The following is a 14,005-nucleotide window of genomic DNA, read 5'->3' as shown; positions in this document are numbered from 1 at the left end:
AAGACATGCTAACCTTTCACCATTACAATAACAGGGGAGGTTAGCATTTTTGTGGCGGTATGATATTTATGCCTATACACTATAGACATGGTTTGAACAGTATTTATTATATACATAGCCAAGCTTTTCTCAACTCCACCATGTCCTGTACATCACATCAATGGAGTTGAGCGGAGACGACTGTGGGTGGATTGAACCTCCGACTATCGATCGATAGTCACTGTCAATCGAACCCTTACCTATGTTTGTCCTCTGTAGCTACGTGCCTTTCTATGTTTGCTGAAATCCATACTTTTTAATAAAACCTTCGTCAAATACAACCACCGACTGTTTCCTCGTATCGACTGACAGCGACTCAATGTAGTCAGAGGTACACTCAGCAGTCAGTCGTCGCAACACAACTCCACCGAGATGTACATATCGTGGCGTTGAGAAACCCAGCTAACATGGACACTGCCAAACAAAACACACCATGTTATGCAATACTATCTCACACACACACCAGCTATAGTTTGAATGGTACACTGAGTGTACAAAATGTTAACAACACCTTCCTAATATTATGAAAAAATAAAAATATAATAAATAAATGTATGCGCTCACTAACTGTAAGTCGCTCTGGATAAGAGTGTCTGCTAAATGACTAAAATGTAAATGTAATTTGCACACCTTTTGCCCTCAGAACAGCCTCAAATCGTCGGGGCATGGACTCTACAAGGTGTCGAAAGCGTTCCACAGTGATGCTGGCCCATGTTGACTCCAATGCTTACCACAGTTGTGTCAAGTTGGCTGGATGTCCCCGTAACACCTCTCAGCCCATACAACACTACTTACAGTAGTGCATGCATACATTTTCATATAGCTGGCCCCAGCAGGAATTGAACCCACAGTCCTGGCATTGCATTCACCATGTTCTACCAACTGAGCCACACAGGACCATTTTGACTATAGTGAATGATATGCAGTTATATTGAGTCCTTCTAACTGGGGATCATCAATACTTGGAGGAAGACACCCATCCATTATGGATGCAGACAGTCTCTATAAATGTAGATCGAGAAAGTGGCCATAATTAAACTCATTAAGAGCCCTCCATCATGATCACCATGCTGACAGTGGTTGCGTCCCAAATGGCACCCTATTCCCTATACAGTGGGGGGAAAAAGTATTTAGTCAGCCACCAATTGTGCAAGTTCTCCCACTTAAAAAGATGAGAGAGGCCTGTAATTTTCATCATAGGTACACGTCAACTTTGACAGACAAATTGAGAATTATTTTCCCAGAAAATCACATTGTAGGATTTTTTATGAATTTATTTGCAAATTATGGTGGAAAATAAGTATTTGGTCACCTAAAAACAAGCAAGATTTCTGGCTCTCACAGACCTGTAACTTCTTCTTTAAGAGGCTCCTCTGTCCTCCACTCGTTACCTGTATTAATGGCACCTGTTTGAACTTGTTATCAGTATAAAAGACACCTGTCCACAACCTCAAACAGTCACACTCCAAACTCCACTATGGCCAAGACCAAAGAGCTGTCAAAGGACACCAGAAACAAAATTGTAGACCTGCACCAGGCTGGGAAGACTGAATCTGCAATGGGTAAGCAGCTTGGTTTGAAGAAATCAACTGTGGGAGCAATTATTAGGAAATGGAAGACATACAAGACCACTGATAATCTCCCTCGATCTGGGGCTCCACGCAAGATCTCACCCCGTGGGGTCAAAATGATCACAAGAACGGTGAGCAAAAATCCCAGAACCATACGGGGGGACCTAGTGAATGACCTGCAGAGAGCTGGGACCAAAGTAACAAAGCCTACCATCAGTAACACACTACGCCGCCAGGGACTCAAATCCTGCAGTGCCAGACGTGTCCCCCTGCTTAAGCCAGTACATGTCCAGGCCCGTCTGAAGTTTGCTAGAGTGCATTTGGATGATCCAGAAGAGGATTGGGAGAATGTCATATGGTCAGATGAAACCAAAATAGAACTTTTTGGTAAAAACTCAACTCGTCGTGTTTGGAGGACAAAGAATGCTGAGTTGCATCCAAAGAACACCATACCTAATGTGAAGCATGGGGGTGGAAACATCATGCTTTGGGGCTGTTTTTCTGCAAAGGGACCAGGACGACTGATCCGTGTAAAGGAAAGAATGAATGGGGCCATGTATCTTCCATCAGCAAGGGCATTGAAGATGAAACGTGGCTGGGTCTTTCAGCATGACAATGATCCCAAACACACCGCCCGGGCAACGAAGGAGTGGCTTCGTAAGAAGCATTTCAAGGTCCTGGAGTGGCCTAGCCAGTCTCCAGATCTCAACCCCATAGAAAATTTGGAGGGAATTGAAAGTCTGTGTTGCCCAGCGACAGCCCCAAAACATCACTGCTCTAGAGGAGATCTGCATGGAGGAATGGGCCAAAATACCAGCAACAGTGTGTGAAAACCTTGTGAAGACTTACAGAAAACGTTTGACCTGTGTCATTGCCAACAAAGGGTATATAACAAAGTATTGAGAAACTTTTGTTATTGACCAAATACTTATTTTCCACCATAATTTGCAATAAATTCATAAAAATCCTACAATGTGATTTTCTGGATTTTTTTTCTCATTTTGTCTGTCATAGTTGACGTGTACCTATGATGAAAATTACAGGCCTCTCTCATCTTTTTAAGTGGGAGAACTTGCACAATTGGTGGCTGACTAAATACTTTTTTCCCCACTGTATGTACGGAATAGGGTGCCATTTGGGAGGCATACAGTGTCTAAGTCCATCAAAGCAGAGACGCTGGCCCATGACTGCCATCCATATGTCAGGGGCTAATAGATATTGAGTGGCCACTGGTTAAAGCAAGAGTTCATTTCAAACTGACTGAGGTTAATATTGATTCATAACTTCATTTATGTTAGAATCGAATGTTAGAATAAGAGTCAGCTCGTCTCTGCTTTACATTAAAACGGTCATCAAAACTGGTCCAGTAGATTGGGTTGGTGTCTAGTGAATGGATAGACAATGACAAACTCAGGCCCTAGAGAGTGAGGTTGAGGTTTCATCAGTGCAACTGCCAAAACAGTCCCCAACCCCGGGTGGGTCCATAGTTCCATAGTTCTGATTCAGTGAGGCCATATACTCAGTGAGGTGTCTGGGATCTCAGTGTCAGACGCACGCACGCACGTACTCACCCCCCTCCCCTTCCCCCCCTTTACAGGAGTCTCCCTAGGGAAGTCGTCTCTCTCCTGATGCAATCAGCTGATACAGTCCTACAGTTCCCTAGGGTTGAACCTGAGAGAAGTGAGATGATTATTTGTGGTCCTTTTGTGGTTGAGCCGCAGTCATCCACCTCCTAATGGCTCTAGCATGTGCTCTAGCCCAGTGGCTCCAGTGGTCTAGGACCATGACCGCAGTGGGGAAATTAAGCAGGGTATTGTTGTTGTGCTTCTGGTGGGAAGGACATAGATATCCTGGGAGGAAATCCAGATGGAAAGGGGAAGAAACGTTGAGAGAAGCAAGAGAAAAGACTAGGAGGGCAGTGGACCTGAGAGACCTCTCTCTCTCTCTCTCTCTCAAATCAAATCATATCTCAATTGATTTAAAGTGCATTTTACAAAGTCACTCTCTCTCTCTCTCTCTCTCTCTCTCTCTCTCTCTCTCTCTCTCTCTCTCTCTCTCTCTCTCTCTCTCTCTCTCTCTCTCTCTCTCTCTCTCTCTCTCTCTCTCTCTCTCTCTCTCTCTCTCTCACACACACACACACACACACTTGGATGGATTGTTGAAGTTTTTTGGACAACTTCCTCTCTTCCTGCCATTATACAAACCAATGGAAAGGTTTGGAATTCTCAGGATTGTTCTGTGGCCATGACTTTCAAGGTGCAAGCTGATAGGAATATCTTAGGGAGATGGAAAAAAGGAGAATGAAGCAGCAGCCTATGGTCACATCTCTCAGCAGTCTTTTACCAGGGGAGGTGAGCTCAGAAATGTAAGGACAAATCTAGCCAAGATTTACAGTTTCAGATTTTTGTCAAATGCGTTTAAGTCTGAAAGATACTTTTATTTATTAAATATCTACAGATGTGCAGACTCTCCGTTTGATATCAAATAAATGGATTTCATTCAAACCACCTTTTATTATTCTGGAGCCTCAGTGGATATGCTGCGATCCTAAAGGCAACAAAATTAGATATTCAATATGAGAAACAAAACGTTCCCAAATTCAATTCACACAGTGAGCAGAGAGCAGCAGATCCCATCTTACTTTGCAATGTCTCCTTAAAGGGTTTTACCACAACTGAACATCGACAATACAATGGAAAACCTTTTGAAATGACGAGGGGAAAAAGAGGAAGAAAGTACTTTAAATGTCAAGTTTTACTAGATGGGGTTTTGTAACTCAGGAGGGAGCCCTGGGTAGAGGAGTACTCTGGGTAGAGGAGTACTCTGGGTAGAGGAGTACTCTGGGTAGAGGGGTACTCTGGGTGAAGTGCATTGTGGTTATCATCATCACCTCTTCAAAGGGGGATAAGTAAAAACGTCAACTCTTCCAATCAGATTCTGCAACAGACTAGCGTCCTGTCCAGGGGGTGTACTTGTACATCATGCTGACTCACACTACAGAAAAAGGAGATAGGCTCCTGCCCTATGGGACGTTCTGGCTCAGACAAGGCTTATAGTACTTTCCTATCACTTTCTCCCTGCTGCTACATCTTTCACCTCTAAATTATCCCAATATGAAGAAACCATCGTAAAAAGTGATATCCAAACAGGACCTTTAAAAATATACCTTAATCACCCTCAAAGTGTGCAGCAATTACTCAGACAAGGATGGATTAAAGGCATTTACTGTATGTGTAGATTACCACCTGTAGTCTGGCTTCATAATAATAATAATAATAATAATAATAATAATAATAATAATAATAATAGATGTATTTAATATAGCACTTTTTTATTATACAGATAATATTAAAGTCGCTTAAAAACAAAACATAAAAGTATATGTGGTTCTAGGGCTGGACAATGGTCTTCAACAACGGTCTTCATGTTCATCATTTTGAGCATACCCCTCTAACTTTTCATATTAAATCGTCATATGGCAGAACCGATGTCTTCAGCACAGTTGTGGATTCAGAGTTGGGAATTCTGTCACACTCCAACCCAATCCCATGTTACAGGATTGATGAAGTGCCTTCACTGATCCACACAGTACAACATAAATAAAGCTTTTAACATACCACTCTCACTCAAAGTCATCATCTGGAACTATATTTAGGTTTATATGGATGAGACTCAATTTCACATTTTCAGGGAGAGACAGTATTTATTTTATCATGTCTGTTTTTGCTCAAGTTAAGAAGTAGTGTACATCCCAAATGGTACCCTATTCCCTATGTGGTTCACTACTTTTAACCAAGGCCCATAGGGCTCTGGTTAAAAGTAATGCACTGTATAGGGAATAGGGTGCCATTTGTGAAACAAACGCAGAGCGTTATCATAACAGGTTAACCACCCTAAAGAGAGACAGTGGGCCAGTTTCCTCCAACTCTATATCTGTGTAACTCAGGTAGCTGAATAGCCCCAGAATAACCCAGCATTACACAAACATCCTGTGTATTTCATGCAACGGCAACCGCAATCTAAACAGTAAACCCAGGACACGCTTTCGAGAAAATGTCCAATGCAGGGACTTCAAAATATTGTCTGCTAACGGAGAGTGTAATATGGGGTGCGTCCTAGATGGCACTCTATTCCCTAAATAGCGCACTACTTTTGACCAGAGCCCATAGGGTTCCATTTGGGATGTAGCCATGGAGTCTGTCAGGCTGGCAAAGGGTAATTATAAATCCCATTGTGATAATGAGCCATTAGCTTATGGTCACTGACAAGGATGGAGAAAAACATGAAAAGAAAACATCTGAGGACAAGGGCCAAAGCTTTCTCGTCTTTTTCAGAAAAACGACTTACTGAGGCGGAATTTCATCCATATATCAAATATCGAACTAATATCTTAATTAACAACTCTTCATAAGGACGGAGACAGCTTCCCACTTCTTACCAACACAATATTTATGTCCTAAATGGTACCCTATTCCCTATATAGTGCACTACTTTTGACCAGGGCTCATAGGGCTCTGGTCTAAAGTAGTGTACTATAAAGGGAAAATTTGAGATGGAGGCAAATACTCAAAAAAAGGATTGAGAGAAGCGAAGGCAAATGGATGTCCAATTAAACCATCCTGATAGGAAGGGCACATCAAAGGCTTATCACAATGTTTCACCCGCTCATCAATTAGCCACTAATTCTATTTATCAGGGTGCTCCTCAGGTTGTTTCCTCTCTCCATCCTCCTCCCTCGCTCCTGACTCATTCTTGCTGTTTCATACTGATATCTTGTTGCTTAACTCCTTACATAACACTATGGAAGCAAGGAGTCAGGAGACACTCTCGGCAGAGTGTGATAAAGCTGATCTGAGGTTCAGTTTTCCCATAGCGATTTGTCTATGAGCATATAGAAACAAACAAAAGGACGTTACATACAGTATTGTGTTCAGAAAGTGTGATCTTCTACATACCCGACCAAACCAGACCGGTCTTGTATCTTTAAAGATGCCGTTTGAGCCTGTTTGGACGGGAATGTAAACAGTGAGTGGTTGAGTACATAAAAGAAGCTGAGAGTGTCAGCGGAGGCTGGTGTGTGTTCTCTATGGGAGGGGAGCGGAACGTGTCTTACCCCTGCTGGAGGGGAGGAGATGAGAGGGGAGGCGAGGGGGGTCAACAAATGACTTTGCAAGTGATGAGATGGAGTTCATGAAAGTCTTTGGTTAAAAAGATGGGGGAATAAGGTTGAGTGATGTGTGTGAGTAGGACATGTGTGTGTGTGTGTGCGTGTGTGCATGTGTGTGCTTGACAAGCGTGTATTCAAAGACATTGACAATGATGATTCATTCTTTTTACACAAAAAATAAAATAAAAAACTATTAAAGAATTAAAGTCAAATGGTTGATGCTAGTTCAGTATGACACAACTCCAACCCATTCTCTGGATAAGCCACATTTACCTTCCCTTTAATAGAGGCCTGCTCTTCACAGCGCAGCCTCCTAAAAAACAAATTTCATGTCTTGGCAGATTTTCCATAAGCTCAGTGCCTAGCCCACGTCACCATAGGATAGGAAGCACAACTTTCCTCTATGGATAATCCCTGTCACATCCAGCATATAGTGCATTCGGAAAGTATTCAGACCCCTTTACTTTTTCCACATTTTGTAACATTACAGCCTTATTCTAAAATGGATTAAATTGAATTTTTCCCCTCATCAATCTACGCACAATACCCCATAATGACAAAGCTAAAAGGTTTTTAGAAATTGTATTTTGTTGAAGCACATTTGGCAGCAATTACGGCCTCGAGTCTTCTTGGGTATGACACTACAAGCTTAGCACCTGTATTTGGGGAGTTTCTCCCATTCTTCTCTGCAGATCCTCTAAAGCTCTGTCAGGTTGGATGGGGAGCGTCGCTGCACAGCTATTTTCAGGTCTCTTCGAGATGTTCGATCAGGTTCAAGTCCGGGCTCTGGCTGGGCCACTCAAGGACATTCAGGGACTTGTCCCGAAGCCACTCCTGGGTTGTCTTGGCTGTGTTCTTAGGGTCGTTGTCCTGTTAGAAGGTGAACCTTTGCCCCAGTCTGAGGTCCTGAGCACTCTGGAGCAGGTTTTCATCAAGGATCTCTCTGTACTTTGCTCCGTTCATCTTTCCCTCGATCCTGACTAGTCTCCCAGTCCCTGCCGCTGAAAAACATCCCCACAGCATGATGCTGCCACCACCATGCTTCACCTTAGGGATGGTGCCAGATTTCTTCCAGACGTGACGCTTGGCATTCAGACCAAAGAGTTCAATCTTGGTTTCAGACCAGAAAATATTGTTTCTCATGGTCTGAGAGTCCTTTAGGTGCCTTTTGGCAAACTCCAAGCGGGCTGTCATGTGCCTTTTACTGAGGACAGGCTTCTCTCTGGCCACTCTACCATAAAGGCCTGATTGGTGAAGTGCTGCAGAGATGGTTGTTCTTCCGGAAGGATCTCCCATCTCCACAGAGGAACTCTGGAGCTCTGCCAGAGTGACCATCGGGTTCTTGGTCACCTCACTGACCAAGGCCCTTCTCCCCCGATTGCTCAGTTTGACAGCCAGCTCTCGGAAGAGTCTTGGTGGTTCCAAACTTTTTCCATTTAAGAATGATGGAGGCCACTGTGTTCTTGGGGACCTTCAATGCTGCAGAAATGTGTTGGTACCCTTCAACAGATCTGTGCCTCGACTCAATCCTGTCTCAGAACTCTACGGACAATTCCTTCGACCTCATGGCTTGGATTTTGCTCTGACATGCACTGTCAACTGTGGGACCTTATATAGACAGGTGTGTGCCTTTCCAAATCATGTCCAATCAATAGAATTGACCACAGGTGGACTCCAATGAAGTTGTAGAAACATCTCAAGGATGATTAATGGAAACAGGATGCACCTGAACTCAATTTCGAGTCTCATCGCAAAGGGTCTGAATACATATGTAAATAAGGTATTTCAGTTTTTTATTTTTAATACATTTGGAAAATTTCCAAAAACCTGTTGTTATGGGGCATTGTGTGTAGATTGATGAGGGGAAATGTTTTTCCAATCAATTTTTTTTTAATAAGGCTGTAACAAAATGTGGAAAAAGTCAAGGAGTGTGAAAACTTTCCGAATGCACTGTATAGGCTCCTATGAACTCCTTTAAATGCTGATGTCTTATGTCATTCTCTATAGAGGCGAAAGAAACGCACACCTATTTAGACGAGGTGCTGGCTAACGGAGTAGAACACTTGAAAAAGAAAAGGAGAGCCGCACACTCTAGGAGCTCAGATGCAATAATTTAATATCCTAATAACCAACGTTTCGACAGACAAGCTGTCTTCATCAGGGTATAATGACAAACACTGCGGGTCACTAGTTTATATAGTGTCAAAGGACACACGCAGGTGTCTGTAATCATTGCCGGGTGTGGCCTAATAGCATTGGTTAATTCACAGATAAACAGAACATACAAAAAACAACGATAGCATACGATCATAGATACAACTTGGCTACATAGGCCCACAAACATTTACATTAAATAGCAAAATCACAATAATCACAAGAATGGCTTCAAATCAAAGTCTACGTTGAGACCGAAGGGAGCAAGGGTCTTTAAATTAAAGATCCAGGTAGCCTATCGTTTTAACAATAAGTTGTCGAGGTCACCCCCTCTCCTAGGGAGGGTGACATGTTCGATGGCGATATAACGTAGCGACGAAATCGAGTGGTTCGCTTCCAAAAAGTGGGCAGCGACTGGGTATGTCGAGTTTTTGCACCTAATGGTGCTACGATGCTCCGAGATTTGTACTTTTAATTTGCGCTTTGTTTTACCCACATAACGTTTACCACAAGTACAAGTTATAAGATAAATAACTGCCTTAGTAGAGCATGTAATAACACCTTTGATTGGGATCTGTTTCCCTGTTTGGGGGTGTTTAAAGGATCTACATTTGTAAGTGCCATTGCATTGAGCGCAGCCGTTACACTTGTAGTTTCCATCCGGTAGAGGCGCAAATAGACATTGTCATTCTCTACCATAACCTAACAACAGAATGACAAAGAGTACGGAAGACTAAAGACGTCAAAAAAAAGAAATAATTAAATAAATAAATGAATGAAATGTTGAAATATAAAAGAGACCACAGCATCAGTGAAAGAAAGATGGCTGTCTTTATTATATTTACATTTTTAAATGTTTAGTCATTTAGCAGACGCTCTTATCCAGAGCGACTTACAGTTAGTGAGTGCATACATTTTTCATACTGGCCCCCCGTGGGAAACGAGTCCTGTTTCCTTCATGTGCCTCCCTCCCATCCCATTAAAACTGTTTTGTAACCACAGTACATTACCATTAGAAAACCCCATTGTGTATCTCATCATGTTTATGTAAGCTATGGACAACATTTCATGTAACAGCTTCAGTCAAACACATTTTATTTCCAGCATTCGAAGGATTATTGTATTTGGCAGGATGTTGAATTACTAATATAGGGTTACGATATAGAGGGAAAATGCTAGAACTATTATAAATAATTATTAGTTGAATAACTTTGAGATTCGCCACCCTATTACACTATTTTCTGCTAGCCTGTCACTTTTCCTGGCACAAGTATTTAAAATGCGGCCATTACGAGCTGACCGAAAGCTATTTCAACTGCAACCAAGAGCAATGCAAACCCCTGGTCTATTTGTGAAATGGGAATAGGCTTATCTTGGGTTTGTTTAAAGTGTCAACCGATAAGGTGTTCAATCACATCGTGAAGATTTTTCAAAATTCACTCATCCTGCGGCCAAAGAAAGTGTTTTACCTCCATTTGAGCCTATCCTCCACCTTCTTCAAGGAAATGATTTGGTTCATGATGAGGTCACTAAGCAGTAGGGAGAGGTTGATTCATGTAATATGAGATTTAGAAGGAGATAATCCCTCGTTATCGTATCCACCTCAATTATATAAACTCTGTTTTTGCCAAAAGGACACCTCCCAGTCTTATCCCCAGATGATGTGTTGGTTGGTTGATTGATGGGATGCTTCTCTGATATCGAGTTCAGGATGAAAGCCCTAACAACGAAAATGTGGTGTGGCTCACATGACTGCAATGATGGTAACTAAGATAATCGACTATGATCTCTATCTGATTCCAAGTTCTTCTTTGTCACAAAAGAAGCATTGTGTATAAAGTCAGAATACCCCCCCCCAGTCTTAATCCCAGATGATGTGTTGAAGAAACCCAACTCCAAAATCTTCTCCTTACAAAATATGAATCAGCGACTTACAGTATATGTAATTTGGCAGTGGTTGGCTACTGCCTCTACTAGAAGTGCTTAGCCTTTGGGGCATCATCTTAAGTCTTTGGTGGCAATTAAATTGACAGATGAATTGGTTGTTTGATGGTAAACTACCTTGGGATGCTTTGCTGATATCGAGTTCAGGATGAAAGCCACACACACACTGCCAAGAACCACACACTAACTTCCAATAACTTTATCCAGGGCAGCGTTTCATCTTATTCAATGCTCCGACTCAAAATATGACCTGATATGAGAAGTCCTTTAACAGGGTTTGATCAAGCCACAAACCCCAATGAGAGCTGACATTATTGACTATGTTGGCTCAGGGCCCAATTAAGCCAGACATTGCTGATAGCGTTTGGTGGATAAACACCTGGTCAGATCCTACTGGTCCACATGCCGCTGGGCCAGGTGTGTTTACATAGAGTGTAATCCCTCTAGACAGCCATCCAAATCCATAGCCACAGACACTCATCAGCTGCTAGCTATGACCCAGTTTGGTGTTTGATCCCAGGCATGGATGTGGAGTGAGGGCCCACTGGGACTTTCTCTTGATGGAGTGTAGTCACGTGGTCAAGAACTTATTCAGTCTGGAAGGACACTCGCATCATAATATCATAAAGGGGCAGACATCTGGTGTGAGGCGACAATGATTGTGCTTCTGCTTGTTGATGTAGGTTACTGCCAAAATCACTGCCCTTCCATATGCTAGCGCTTCAACAGACAGCAACGCCTTGTATTACACTTAATAACAGTTTTCCCTGCAGTTTTCTTTTTAGTAAATTGGTGTCAATCGGCAGCATCAGCAAAGAGCGGGCAAGAGAAAACTTGTGAGACGGCGGCCGTTTAGCATTGTCAGGCAGCAAGCAGTGGGCGGGATGAGGGATGGGATTTGGGGCTGGGGACGAGGTGCGAGCTCATGTGAAGAGACGTTCCTCTCCGATGTGCTTACCTACCCTCCCTACGGGGAGCGGGGTTTAATAAACGCACTGCTGAGACGTCTCAGCATATTCAAAAAAGAAAGAGTAGGAACTTATTGCTTTTAAGCAGAACTTTAGTCGCTTATTTTGACAAATCTATCAGTATTCTGTCCGAATTCTAAAATCTCAGCTATTGTTTTTTTGGTAAGAAGCACCTATTTAGCTAAGCAATTGAATTGATGAACAAAACAAAAAATTATCAGAAATACTAGTCTTTAAATCTGAATCTATTGCCTCTAAAGCAGTAATAAGACCATGACTGGAGAGTACTGCAGTAGAAAAACTAGTAGAAAAACGACTGCACTAAAAGAGAAAGGAGTTACCAAATAACCCAGTAGAGTGATGTCTCGCCAAACCGTTATTAGGCTTATTAGACACATTATGCAAACAGTAGGTCCAGCTTCTACATACATTATGGTAATTTACGGAAATAAATAAAAAACAACGTTTACTGTGTAGACTTTGACGTTAAGTGAGATTCATATCAAACATTTACATGTGAATACCTGTGAAAAACGTTGATATTCCACAAGGGTTCAACTTGGGCAACTGGCCCTACAACTCCAGATGTGAATCTACTTTAACTTGCGGAAAACGCTGAAAATGTCCTGGGGTATCATGAAGCTAGCCTGGAAAATAAGCTTCTGCTTCTCAAACCCACAGCAAAAATACTGAACATACCACTTCAGTTACAGTGGATCTTGATATGGGCCTTCATTTCATTTTCATTTTTTTTTAGCCAGGATAGTACTCTCAGCCACTGTTATCCAGGGAGTCTTAGTTTCCATTGGCCTAAAATGTACCATTTAAAATAGGCATACCTCACTGACCACAACAAACTGACATTTACTACAGTATATAAAGTATATCAAGCATTACACTGTAGCAGATCAACGTGACGTGCGACTAGGATAACTTATTTTGTACAGTGACACTGATGTTTACTTTTAAAATAATTATGCAACCCATTTCCCCAAAGGGTTTCAAAAGCCTATTTGATCCAGAAAGCGAACAGCATTCCCATACATGGTCAAATCTAAATAAATCTGATACACAAATATCCATATCTACCTAATAAGGAATAAGGAATCTCTCTGATGTGATCTTGAAAAGCAAACTAAGACAATACAGAAAGAAGCTGTCCACAACGTTGCCAGATCTGGTTTGATTTCAAAAGAAGGATGAAGGACACCAGAAGTGAGTGAGCTTGAGGACAGTGTTGAAAAAGCAACCATGATGCAACATTGTCTAAACTTCTGTCAATGTCAATCTCTCTTGGTGTATGACCCCAAACAACTAATTCCCCATCGATCTCATTAGACACACACAGCTACACACACATGACTCTCCCTTCAACATCCTACCAACTTCACACAGTCTACTTCACACACTGGCTTCATTCCATAGCACCACACAACAGCAACAGACAACAACAACGTCTTGCAAACAGAGTAAAACAAGATGATATTTTGGGTTGTGATGTGGTAAGATAGTTGAACTAAGCTCATGAGGCATTTATAAGTTAAATTTTTCAAGAATTAATGGCTCAATCAATCATTAGGTTAAAAGTCCCTTTTTTAAAGGAATATTTTAAAGTAATCATATCACAATGCACAATCAGGTAAGAAATAAAGTAGAGAAGAGCTTAAGTGAAGTCACACAAGCCCAGACTTGTCATGTTGTCCAGCTCTTACACTGGTTTGTGTGTAAGCGAGTGTGTATGTACAGTATAAGCAAATGTGTGTGTGAGTGTGTGTGTGTGAATATGTATGTGTGCGCTGTGTGCGCATATAGAGATGCAGTTACTCACCTCTCAGGTGCTCTGTCATTCGTCTGAAAGCAAACGGGACAACCGTGTGGGAGCAGCGAGACTCATACAGAGGGACAGACACTCTGCAGTAGAAAACGTTCCTTCTCCCTTTCTGCACACATCCACTGTTCCTCCCTCCTTCTGTCTCTCTCCCCTCCCTCATTCCCTCGCTTCAACACTTCCTGGGCTGTGTGTTAACGCTGGCTCCAATCAGCCCCTCCAAAGAGGCACGCTACCCCCCCTTTTGCCCCCCTCCCCCTTACCCCCTCCCTCAGTAAACAGCCATTGTTCAGCTTGCATATGTTCGGATGTGTGTGGGTGTGTGTGTGTGTGT

General features: G+C 42.3%; 1 protein-coding gene across 3 annotated transcripts in view; it reads right to left on the bottom strand.

Moving 5' to 3' along the window:
- The window catches only part of LOC121550002 (sickle tail protein homolog), a 186,129-nt gene that overhangs the window by 127,370 nt on the left and 44,754 nt on the right, over positions 1-14,005 (bottom strand). Inside the window, exon 1 of one of the 3 annotated variants that reach the window (XM_045210542.1) lies at positions 13,672-13,817. The exons of the other annotated variants lie outside the window; for them this stretch is intronic. Coding sequence (XP_045066477.1) covers positions 13,672-13,690 — 19 coding nt within the window. The 5' untranslated portion in view covers positions 13,691-13,817. Of the gene's footprint in view, positions 1-13,671; positions 13,818-14,005 lie in introns of those variants that run through there. 3 annotated transcript variants of the gene reach the window in all.

Source organism: Coregonus clupeaformis, chromosome 34, assembly GCF_020615455.1.
Source record: "Coregonus clupeaformis isolate EN_2021a chromosome 34, ASM2061545v1, whole genome shotgun sequence".
Lineage (NCBI taxonomy): Eukaryota > Metazoa > Chordata > Actinopteri > Salmoniformes > Salmonidae > Coregonus > Coregonus clupeaformis.
The sequence above is the reverse complement of the archived record's forward strand: the minus strand, read 5'-3'. Positions and strand labels throughout refer to the sequence as shown.